The sequence below is a fragment of the Macrobrachium nipponense genome, chromosome 4 (assembly GCF_015104395.2).
Source record: "Macrobrachium nipponense isolate FS-2020 chromosome 4, ASM1510439v2, whole genome shotgun sequence".
NCBI classification, from domain to species: domain Eukaryota; kingdom Metazoa; phylum Arthropoda; class Malacostraca; order Decapoda; family Palaemonidae; genus Macrobrachium; species Macrobrachium nipponense.
This window is the reverse complement of record NC_061100.1, coordinates 12,882,138-12,895,390: the sequence shown is the minus strand read 5'-3', so window position 1 is coordinate 12,895,390 and position 13,253 is coordinate 12,882,138. Positions and strand designations below refer to the sequence as shown.

At 35.9% G+C, this 13,253-nt stretch overlaps 1 protein-coding gene across 3 annotated transcripts in view; it reads left to right on the top strand.

Moving 5' to 3' along the window:
• The window catches only part of LOC135211558 (uncharacterized), a 488,168-nt gene extending 480,356 nt beyond the window's left edge, over nucleotides 1-7,812 (top strand). For all 3 annotated transcript variants that reach the window (XM_064244857.1, XM_064244858.1, XM_064244859.1), the window contains one exon: nucleotides 7,768-7,812. In XM_064244857.1, the coding sequence (XP_064100927.1) occupies nucleotides 7,768-7,806 (39 nt within the window). In that variant the 3' untranslated portion in view covers nucleotides 7,807-7,812. The remainder of the gene's footprint in view (nucleotides 1-7,767) is intronic.
• Nucleotides 7,813-13,253: the final 5,441 nt, after the last annotated feature.

Genomic DNA, 13,253 nt, shown 5'->3' with positions numbered 1-13,253 from the left:
ATATATAGTGTGTGTGTGTGTGTGTGTGTGTGTACGTGTACCTGTTTGTATGTACGTATGTAGACATGCATACATTTATTTAATGACAGTTTCCATATATTGTTAATTTATCTACAAACGGTATAAGGCAAATCTCCAAGGGCTAACGAAACACACTTCGTAGCAGTTGTACTCTACGTTGCGGCATATCCTTTGGGCCGTCGCAGAAGAATGAGAAATGAAGCGATTTATAAGATATTTATTGTAAACGGTGAGAGGGCGGTCAACAAAAGGTTCGTGTGTGAGAAAGTAGTGTGTGTGTGCGTGTGTGTGTGTGTGCGCGCGCGCGCGCGTGTTTGTGTGTGTGGGAAATAACGAGGATGGCCGAAGTGAACTGACCACGTATGTAATATACAAAGTGCGACGGATATTTGATCATGAAGATGAAAAAGAAAAATGAGTTGATTCTCCCTCTCCACCTTATCTAAACCTCCTCACTCCTCATCTACCTTTTCTGTGCCCCCTTCTCTTCCGCTCCCCCCTCGCCCTCCCATCCCTCCCTCAACCCCTTCCTCTTCCCCCTACCCCTCCTCACCTGATCCCGCTCCCCCTCACATCTCTCAGATCTCTGACGAGAGAGAGGGGTACCAACAGGAAGTGCAATGTCTTTTTTATATGTAATAGATGACTGTTGATTTGTCTCTGTGATGGGTGCTTTTTCGTCTTTTTGTCGTCGATGTTGATTAAGTTGCCTTTTGATTCGTATTTCTTCTGCTTAACTGGTCACTGCCATATCTTCCTGACACTATTTTTATCGGTATATGCACTGAAGAATTTCTTTAACCTTGCTAATGAGATTTTTAGTGGTTCTGTTGACGTTTAGGTAAGCATTAATTTCAGTTGGAGGGCGCTGCTGTCCAGATATTACGGCGAGGTGGATTTTTTTTTTTTTAACTTGAGTGGAAATTTTTTGGTCATTGCCACTTGAGTTGAAGCATTGTGATTTGTTGAGGTATTTTACGAAAACCGGGGGTGCGAAATGACTGGCGCGAAGGATACAATTAGCTTGAAAGAAATCCCCCAAATATAATATAATAATAATAATAATAATAATAATAATAATAATAATAATAATAATAATAATAATAATAATAATAATAATAATAATGTACGTACATTAGGAAGTTTAATGACTTAAAGTTACTTAGAATAAGGAAAGAGATACGAATAAATCTGTGTATTTTGCTGTTTTCTTGTAAGTGCTTAACAAGGTCGTTTTAAAGATGAGGCGAGCGTCACTCATTAAGTTGGTGCGTAATTAGTTTGTCTGTTTTGCAGTAATGGGAAACATTTTAATCCTCTCTATGTTTCTTCACTCTACAATTAAAGTTCTTACGCACATACACATACATACCTATATATGAAATTGTGTTTGTATGTGCACTTACGTGCGCGCGCGCGCGAATGTGCATGGACCGTGACTACAACTCCTCAGGACATAAAAGCGGTCGCTTTATCTCCTTCCAATTTGCAGTGTGTCATATTATTTTGCTGCTCTTTTGCAACCCCGCCCCGCCCCGCTTTTTCTCTCTTCTTTATCCGCTCCTTTTTCCATTAGGCCTTTGCTGTTATTCCTTTCAGCCATTTCCCTCCCGATCCCTAATCTGTTATATGCGGCCTTCTGATTTTCATAATTTTTACATGGAATGTTCGTGTAAATTTGTTGATATAATTTGAGTTTAACATGAAAAACGTTTAGGTATTATTTCATTGTAAAACTTTGATAGGATATGAAAAAGAAATTTTATTTGTATTATCGTCTGTTCACATAATTTGGGAGCTAAATTTCCAAACGCAAACAAAACTGGATTTTTTTTTTTTAAGACTAAACTGAATTTCACTTAGACTTCCTATGGAAGATTTGGTGTTGTGACGTCCCCCTCCCTACCCAACTCGTACCCTCTCAGGTATTTAGTTGTTGGATGAAGTAATTATTTTTTCGGCTAGATTAAGAGATTATCGTGTTTTTTTTTTTTTCCAAACACCAACTTTTTCACATGGCAATTTGGCCAGAGCCTCGGTAATTTATTGCCTTGTTAGTGCCGACAGCAGTAACGGAATTAATGGCTGGATTCCCGCTAAGAAGTAATGAAGAATGCGTGTGGCAATCCATTTGGAACCGTTTCATCTTCAACGTGATATTGTTTGTACTTTCATTTCACAATTGTTATTGAGCAGAAGTGTTGCCTAGCAGTTGAGTATCTTTGCATCCTTATAACTAATTATTCATAGATGTACATTCATAACATCACTGTGTAGAAAGAGCTTGGCAATTTTTTGTTTTACAGTGAACTGGTCTACCTCTGGGCAGCTGTGCTATCTTTGATCTCAGTGCTGCAGGACAGGTAACACCAACGATGTATTTTTTTTTTTATTTGTACGCTTACTGGATATATGGTCCACATAGAAAAGCTGAGACTTCTTGGTAATCTTTTCACCAATGTAAGTTATGAAATATCTGGATCAAGGCTTAGATTGGAATGGGCATGCAAATAAACATTTAAATTGCTGCATTGAAACCCTCCGTGTAATAAACAATACCTTTCTATCAAACTCTTGTTTGTTTGTTTTTATGGTGTTTTTACGTTGCGTGGAACCAGTGCTTATTCAGCAACGGGACCAGCGGCTTTACGTGACTTCCGAACCACGTCGAGAGTAAACTTCTATCACCAGAAATACACATCTCTCACACCTCAATGAATGCCCGAGAATCGACCTCGCGGCCACCGAGGTGGTACGCCAACACCACACCGACCACGCCACTGAGGCGCTTCTATCAAACTTTTACATAGGAATATAAGAAACAAAACAAATTACTGTATAGAAACCCTTCCTGCAATAAATTATCATTCCATCAAACTTGTACACACACAAAAAATTATAGTAATAAAAAAATCCCTTTTATCTTAAAAGCAATCCATTTATTTAGAAGGTGAGGTAAAACGATTGAAGTAAATGGTGTTGTTTAAAATGAATTAAAAATTAAAAGGCGTTATTTGTTTACCGTAAAGCAAGTGGAATTAGCCAGAATTCCTTTATTTGTACTGATTTTCTATCTTTCTCATCCTTACTTTCATACCAATTCCCTCTAACCCATGGACGGACTGCTGTCTTTATTGCCTCGCCTGTAAAGAACCCCCAGTGTTTAATTAACTAGAGAGTCGAAGCTATGGAAATTTTGCTTACCTTCTTTCACCTCCGAGCCAACAATCAGACGGTTCCTCAGCCTTTCACGGAAAGGCTTACAACATAAAATTACAGTTGACAAGACACCAAAAAATATAATAGAGAAGGCGTTTGAAGAGTCACAAGAAACTGTTCCTACCTGCCAGACTATTCTTCATGTTCTTGTGGTCTTTCTTGCAACTGGAGTCAAACTTCATAATCACAAGGCGAATCTCCCATGACGTTTCAATTTTTCCTTTCGAAAAGAATACTTTAATGGATGCAAAGTTTTGTCCGTTATATTAAAAGATTTTCATATAATGTAATGATTTTCATATTATGTAAATGTTTTCTTTTAACTAAAAGAATAGTTTAACAAAGCGTAATTCTTAATGCTTATATCCCCCCTCCCGCCTCCCCAAAAAACTGATAGAAAAAAAGTATGTTATACTCATGCTAGAAAAAGGTTGTTGAAATAACTTATGCTCACAACTGTTGGATGCAGTTATAGCCTACAATTACTTAAATCTTTTTCTAGTGAAGTTTACGGTGTTACATTTGGCTTTTTCACAATCTATAGCGGAGTTCCTCAGGAGTCTGTTTTCTCACCACCTCTACTTTTTTTAAGAATGCCTTAAAATTTCTATATACTTTACCCATTCACATGGTGATGCTTTTACTGTTTACATATCCCCATCTCAACCCTACTCAGAATTTCGCTCTGTCTTACCTGATCCTTTATAATTCTATAAATACTGACCAAGATCTTTCCTGGGATGAGGAAGACGAAAATGAACATCTAATATTCTTTCTGCCTCGCAGTGAAATTTGACAGTTTTGAGTTGACCTTACCATATCGACTGCAATTTTGAGCCTAACAGTAAAAGTTAGCATAACCAGGGAGGGTCACTCCTGCTTCCAAGAGGCTGGGTGTGCTTTGTATGAATCGCCTCTCCTGCTCCTCCGAGCAACTTTTTGAGATTCATGAGGGCATATGTTGTAGTGTTTTTCATCTCATGTGGGGAGATCTCCACCCACCGTTCTTCTTGATAGAGATGAATCAAAGACATCCATCTCATCTGGAACACAGCTCTTGATTACCACTGGGTTTTTCCAAAAGTTCTTTTGGAAATTGCTCGCAGCTTTTCAGTTGATGTAATTTTTGAGTGCTTCTAAATTGTAAGCCTTTACTACTTTTACGACACATTTGTACACTTCGGGGTTTGCAGTTCTATTGATACAATGCCAGGCCACCAGTATATAGAAATCTTGCATTCCTCTTGTTTATTTTTTTCGGTAACCTGCCTTCATTAAGACCTGTCAACACTGGACTTTGTGTTTATTAACCATAATCGTCTCGGTCTCTTCACCATTGTAAATGCATAATATAATATTAACTCTTAAAATTTTGGTTAGATAAAAAGCTTCCCTTTTACAACCAAATCGTCGTTTGCTGTGTAACGATTACATTTAATACTCGAAGAACTATCAAGGTGATCTCAAGGATGGTGGAGACCAAAAAATCAGTACAAAAATATAGCAAGCCGTTTTCAAAGTTGGTATTAATTACGTAAGTTAAAGGTTCAAAGAACTCCGCCTTCAGCCACGTGCATCCACCCAGAGAGAAAAGGTTACGGCCTGGGTCACGGATGCTTTTATACGTGAGACGCAGAGTATTAATATTGCTGGTGGTGGAGGAAATAAGCGTGCTGAGTAGAGCAAAGGCATAAATTACATAGATTTCATATTTGGACTTATAACCAGTTTTTTGGTAATGGAATAATAGCAGTAAATGCTGGCGAGACAATTGCCAATGTAACATTGGCCAAAAAGAACCTATGTTTGACTGAGGACCTCAACACCGATATAAGAATACATGAGTGCCCAGAAAGGAAAGGAAACCTAGAGTAAATAAGCGTCATATTTAAAAAATTGCATGATTGATTTATACCGTAAAAAACTTGTCACGGAACCTCCAGTTTATAATTCATTGTCTGTACAGTTGCCAAGCCTCGTCCCTCTTTCCTTCCTTCCATCTTATCTGCCATGTCTTAATTCCTCATATAAATGAAACTTGTAATGTCCCTTGACAATCTGTTGAAATATTCCATACTTCAATTCCTCAAATTTAATCTGAAAGAAGAGAGCCTCAGATAAATCCTCACCGCTAACGAGCAAACTTTGGAGACTCAGCTTATAGTCTGGTCTCAACACTAACCCCCCTCCCCTACCCCCCTTTCCAACCCAAACCCATTCCTAACCAACCCCTCCTGACCAGTCCCAGCACCCTTGAATGGCCTTATTACCCCAACCCTTCCCCGACCTCCTTATCCCCCCCCACCCCCCCTCCGTTCTCCCGCCCTTCATAAAAAAGGATTCTTGTGATGGTTTTGGAGCAACTCTTGCATATCATTATTAATTGGATGAATGGGGATTAAAAAGGTAACACCGTGTCATAATATTCATTCGTGCCATGACTCTCCCTAACTCTCTCTCTCACTCTCTCTCTCTTTGCCTTTCCTTTCATCTTCCAATCTCAAATAAGATTTACTTGTCATTTGGTTGGAGGAAGGGGGTGTGGGAGAGAGAGAGAGAGAGGGGGGGGGAGGCTTTGCACGTACCCGAAGTAAGATATTAAGAGATTTTTATGTGAAGTTTGCATCAGTTAGGTCCAGTGACTTTCTTTCCTCTCTTAAATTATACACGACAAAATGACGAGACAGATGAGCGTCTGTCTGGAGGACGTAATTGCTTCAGAGGAGAACGATCCTCGAACAAGGAAAAATCTGGACTATTAATTTCTCTCGAACTCTCGAGTGTTGTAAGTTGTTTGGTAAACAATTGATTTTAAAACTGTTCCGAAAAGTTTACTGTTCGAAGGAAAACGTTTCATTCTGTTTACGTGAACATACAATGAAGCGTTTCTTATGTGCTGATGAAATCTTTATTCTCCAAATGATGATTATAAATAGATGTAAAACCATCTTGAAACTTTCACTTTCTCTCTTGTACTAAGCGTTGTTACGTGAGCGTCTGTTGGAAGACTATGATAAACACCGTAAACTATTTCAAAGACGTCATTGACAGGAAAGAACTATCCCACGCAGATGATAGGGAGAAGATGAAAGGAACACATTCCATGTAGGATTTCTCCCCATGTGTTATGATTATTTAGGAATGCAGCAAGAACGGTCATGGGAAAATGGGCAGAAATGACATGCAAACAATGTTTAATGTAATTGTGAATATATCTGCACCGTTTTCTCTCTCTCTCTCTCTCTCTCTCTCTCTCTCTCTCTCTCAGCTTCAATACCAAAAGCAATAACGACACCAAAATATAACTTTGCTATCTCTCAGATAAAGTGAGTGCCCTTGATTACAAATAAGAATATATTCAGCGTGATCTAATTTTATTTTTCTTATATTTTCCCTTAATGAATTCCATCTTCATATCTTTGTTCTTTATTAGGAGAATTTGAGAATTTACGTAGACTGATCACTGAGATCCTAATTTGCAAAGAATTGGTAAGAAGGAAATGACTGCACTCGCTGCCATTGCTTATTTTTGGGTTGCTTTCTGTTTGTATTAAGATAGGTTTACCAGGGGAAGGTATTTCGTTCTTAAATATAAAAGGTTCATCACCTTTGTTTTTGTGAGTCCAGTTTATCTTACTCGATCCATTTATTAATCAATCATTCGTTCAGTAAATCCATTAATCATCTTATCTCTAGGGCAATATCGATTTTCAAATAACGACCGCTCTTGATGTCTGAAACAGGATGTTAAGGTGTTTTTTTTCTATTGAGATATATTATTTTTATTCTAAATCTCTTCAGTTGCTTTATTCTTGAGTCGCAACATATACTCCGTTTGAAAATTACTCATTTATCATAAAAAATAAGCTCCTCGTGAGAAATATGTTTCATCACGAAAGACAACGTGGAAGATGAAGTTGTAATAAGAACACAAAATGTGATTTACAGTTTTAATAAAGTGATCAGAGACTTAATTTTCTTTATTCATTCCATATACCAATAATCACTTGTTTTTGGTGTTCATTTATTTTGTTAGTTTGTAAACTTCATGGACGGAATTTCGTCAACATTTGAAAGAAAGTTTCTAGTTTGTTAGTTTGGACGAAATTCTTTAACATTTTCAGGGAAGTTCGACCATGTACCGAAGATCAGTTTACTGGATACGGGGCCGGAAATACCATGTTGTACTCTGCTTTATTACAGTTAATGTACAAGTAGGAACCGTTCGAAAATAACTTGATGACGTAACCACTGAAGGCCAAAGCTGATCTTGGCCATAGTTATATCTACACCTAGAATAGAAACTAAGTAATAAGTATGATAGATCCCAACTCTAATGTAAATGTTAGGGGCAATAAAAGCCCCGTTTCATTTGATGAAAGTCTGGCTGCCTAAGCCTGTAAACATAGGGTGCTAATGTTGAAGAAGGTTAAAAACTATGTTAGACGATGTCAACAAGTTATTTTTTTAAATTTATTTCATTTTGTTTTATTGAATTGCTACATTTTTTCTTCTCTCATTCCACAGGTAAGTTTCGGAGGAGTGACCTTTTACTACGCTTCATGAAGAAGGTGAGATTTTTGTTTGTGTTTATAGATCTCTATATATATTACCATACATTCATATATATCTGTTGATCTGTCAGTAAATCCAACTATTTCACGCAGAAACAGAAGACTCAAAAAGTTTATAAATTCATATATCAGTATTTGTGTCGCGAGAAAAAGAGAAGCATGAAATTTGAAGTGTTACCGACAACGTCTCTAAATCTACTAGAGGCGCTTTCATTTACATAAAGAATTCAAACGTACTGAATTTCTAATTGCGTTATTCATACAGCAGTCTTGAGCATTTAAATCACCATACTAATACCTTGGCTAATATTGGTACGCAGTTATAACATTAAGTAAATATTCACTTATAATAAAACTTAGTTTGCTTATTGGAAGAGGAAATATTTCTGTCCTTTTACATACGATACTCGTCGTAAATATTGTAACTGTTGATATGACTATTGATTCGTGCCATATGTCTTGTAGCGAATTACAGGAAAGCATTTGGCCTCTAAATGTTAATGTAACTGTCATTAATTATGTACGCAAGAAAAGAAATTATGTTACCTGGTTGTCGTTTACACTATATTCGTACAGTAACAGAGGCAGATCGCCATTCGAAGAAGTTTTTCAGATATTATATATATATATATATATATATATATATATATATATATATATGTGTGTGTGTGTGTGTGTGTGTGTTTGTGTTTATATATATATATATATATATATATATATATATAATATATATGTAGGTATGTATGTATATGTATGTATATATACTATTATCGAATGTTAGATTGGAGATGACTCAATTCATTCTTGCAGTATAGCAGTTTATCATTCAGGAGACTTCCTTGTTATATAATGCATGCTTGTGGAAACTGATGATATAAGGAGGGCAACTAGTAAAAAGATGACAAATAGAAAAACACCAAGAGTTGGTTAGGTTCTGACTGAGATGTTGCGGTACAGAGGTGAAAGTGTGGGGTGGCTGATCAGGATGCATAAGGGATATTAGGAAAATGAAAAGGTTCCACAGTAATAGGTGAGAGGAATGATTGTTCCCGTACGAGTAAACTCTAAAATGTAAGATTTGGAGTATTCAGTGCCGTGTGGTTTCCGTACAATAAACGGGGGTTTAACCTTCTGCTCAGAACAACAAAAAACCTCCTATCAAGTTGGCTACACTCATCAAGTTCGTATCTTGACTTTCTGATATTCTGAATTTTCTTAACTTTTTCCTACACTTTTTACACTAAGATTTTGTAACCCTTCGTATGTGTATAGATGCTTATGACACTCACTGAAAAAGTTATTATTTTGAATGCCACAGGGCCCGAGAGAATCATTATTATTTCGCAGAAGAATGTGTAACTATTGCTTTCATCTCGGCCCTCTCTCTCTCTCTCTCTCTCTCTCTCTCTCTCTCTCTCTCTCTCTCTCTCTCTCGAAGACTTGCATATTTCTTTTTGTAAATCCTTTTATTTCACTCTCGGCCTACGTCAATGCAAATGTGAGATAGATGGCCTCTCAAAGAACCTGAAGACGTCGTCATGGGAATTTTTGTAGGAAATATCATCGAGGCAAAAGTAATGTCAGTGTTTAGTCTTTCCCAACGGGTGATCATGGCATCCCTCTCTTTCCAGGTAGATGTTAGTTTACGAAAACCTTTTGCAAATGATTGACCTTAAACCTCTCAATTACCCCCCATGTGCCCTGAACCGGTGCTTAGTTTTCTTTGTAGAATAATACCTTCATATGCAAGTAAGCCCCGTCCAATTATTATAATCTACCAAGACGGCAGTCTTCCCACTGCAGTAAGATTTGGTCTGGCTGAAGTTCCATTGCCTCTTGGCTTTCAAGGTTACTTTTTTTATAATCGATTTATGGTCATAATTGGTATATTTTTATTTGTTCATAATGTTACCTACCGTATAGAAGAACATTTTTTTTAAATTATATTAGTAACTTGTTTTCTACAAAGATACGTTAGGTATTACGTTAATTTGATCACTTTGATGTTAGATAAATATTTCCCGCAAGCATTCATCATTTAACCCGTCTTTCTAGCTATCTAGAGCCATGTAGTCATATAGCAGGTTAATAATGTTTGTCATCATGGAAACGGCAACTCCTTTCAATACATCCTTTGAAGAAATGAATTTTCATAAGTAAGTTTTCCTGGTGATAGCCGCAGCCTAATTTTAAGCATCTGTGGTTGGATCTTGAATGTGTAACAAGAATTTGAAGTACGGTTGTTTGATTTTATCATTTTATATTGCTTCATGGTATTACCTAGGTTTAGTTAAATATAACTGCAGATAACTGTGACTATAAGCATTACAATGAATACCACAGACGAATACAAAATATCCAAAGCATTTACGAAGTTCATTGAGCACAACATGAAAGAAGAATATGGCTGACATGGATATGCCATATCTCTGTCAGTCTCATGTAGAGACAGCACAAAAATATCAGTTGGAGGTTCAAACATCAACTAACACGGGAGTAGATGGCCTTGAGGGTGAAAGCATTACAAACTTTTCATCAGTATTCGCTTTTATAATTATAATATCCCTAGTAATGACAGTTGCCGTATAATGCTGAAGTTTTAGCCGTAAAATACGCCAGGATCAGAAGGCTTTGTATTAAGGTACCGTTGCGTTGAGAGTGCGTTCGATTTACATTCAGTAGAGATTAGTATTTGCAACTGTTAAAACATCCATTCCGGATGGTAAAACTTCATGGATTCAGGATTTAGGATAAAAGGTAAACATTATGCGTGTTAAGTATATATGATATATATATATATATATATATATATATATATATATATATATAATATATATATATATTAATAATAATAATAATAATATAATAATAATAATATATAGATATATATATATATATATATATATAGATATATATAATATATAGTTATATATATATGAATATATGAGATATATATATATAATATATATATATATATATATATATATAATAAAAAGGAGCCCATAAAAATGCCAAAATATAGAAAGTAAGTACTATATTTCAGAGACTGTTGTAACTTTCTTTAGATAGGTATTGAATTAGAAAAGTTACAGAAAAGGCAGTATTTTTACCAAGAGATCATCCACAGGTAGCCGTTTTACTAAGTCACCTCCGCTGATAATTTCTCTTTAATCTCCTTAAGCGTTGGTTGAAGAAAGATTTTATCTATGATTTCTGAATCCCAGGCGCCCGTTGAGATGTTCATTAACAGTCTTTGTTCAATTAAGGCTGACTATCATCTGGTTTTTGTACCGACATCTGCTGCTATAAATTATACATGACAAATTCCAGTTTATTCTGTGGTTATGGTTATTTATATGGTTAAAAATAGCTAAGCTCTGTTGTCCATACCTAACTGACCATTTATGTTGTATTAATCTCTGGGGATGGGATTTTCCTATAAAACCAATGTAAGATTGGTCACAGTCCAGGCATGAGATTTTGTATACTCCTGTGTCTTGGGGATTGTCGTTTGTCGGACATTTATCTGGGATTGGGCTACCCAAATATCATTTCCCCAGAGATTAATATAACACAAACGGTCATTAGATATGAAAAACAGAGCTCAGCTATTTTCAATCATATGAATACACTGGAATTTGTCACATAATTTATAGCAGCAAATGTCAGTACAAGAGCCAGATGATAGAGTCAGCCTTGATTGAACAAAGATAGGTAATGAGCGTCTCAAAGGACACCTGGGATTCAGATATCATAGATAAATTCTTTCTTCAACCGACACTTAAGAAGATTATAGAGAAATTATCATCGGGGGTGACTTAGTAAAACGGCTACTTGTGGATGAATCTCTTTGTATAAATACTGCCTTTTCTGTAACTTTTCTCATTCAACACTTACCTGAAGAGAGAGACAGCAATCTCATAAATACAGTACTTACTTTCTATATTTTGGCATTTTTATGGGCTTTTTTTTAGATGGAATTCTGTTGTAACACAGAACAGTTTACACACACACATACACACACACACACACACACACACACACACACATATATATATATATATATATATATATATATATATATATATATATATATATATATATATATGTTTATTACTCATTTACACGTACGAGGTTCCTAGGAGTAGAAGGTCCAGGGACCTTAATTGTATTTTCTCTTTAAGAAGTTTTATTTACATAAATCCAAAAGTGAGAATTAGAAGGCAGCTTCGTGCTGCGAAGGAATTCCGCCCATCATATTGACTAAGTGACACACTATTACTTTATTACTTTATGGATTAACCAGGTTATCGTAGTGTATATTACCAGCAAATTTATTGTTGTTAAAGGACATGCAGTTCATTTTGTTACGGGTAACTTTGATGTGTAAATTTCTTTGTCATTAATCTGTCAGTAAATTATCGTGATATCGAAGGTCCCAGACTCCATGCTGTGTATTAAAATTATTGTGAACAGCTTAGTCAGTAGTAGGTAGACTTCTGAAAGCATAAAAATTATTTCATGGTTAGATAGAATACCTATTGAATGCATGGTTCAAAAACAGTCATTACTATCGGAAATGCCTTTGTTAGTTGCCTGTTCATATGTATATGAATAGTCATGTCACACCGGGAAGTTTATAATTACCAGTCAGTTTTATGATGTATAGATATATAAAGTGTATATCGTTCAACTTTGGTTTTAAGTGGTAATTAATTATACAGATAGAATTACAGAATGATCTTGTTGATATAGTCTACTTTTGTGTGGTTATTTTTTCTTATTTAAACTTCAACATGACAAGCGCGTCGCTGTAATAAAGATTTCGATATCCCGAATTCGAGTAACGGTTTTCATTAGGAACAGGGAAAATGTTTTTGCAAGTCCAATACAAAAATGGTCCTTCATCCATTCAGAGGTTTTATTGCATTTTATTGCCCTGCAATGTCACCCTCATCAGGCAGTTCAGACGTCACACACAAAAACTGGCTTGCGCTTTCTAATCGTGCGTCAGAACTCCCTTGAAAGACTTTACTTTCGCCAGTGTATTAATTGTTTATATTTGCCTTATTTTGTCTTCACCGAGACTCTCATTTCCCGCACTGTACTATAATAATATAACTTATTTCTCGATGTTACTTGTAGGTCTTAGAATATAGCACCAGTATGTGCTGTTATGAATACTGCAAGTGACGAGAGAGTGGATAAACTAACGACTGAGTTTTGATTATTATTATTATTATTATTATTATTATCCAATGGAGAAATTCAATTTCCAAGTTGGCGTCTGATGGCAACGTTGTAAAGGGCGATAATAATTTATAAGTCACTATATTCATTTTGTCTTGTAATCATTCTTATGCTTGTAACTGACCTTCCTAGTTTCACTTTAAAGAACAAGTTTAATTTCATTTTCTTTTTCTCATATTAGGACCTTTG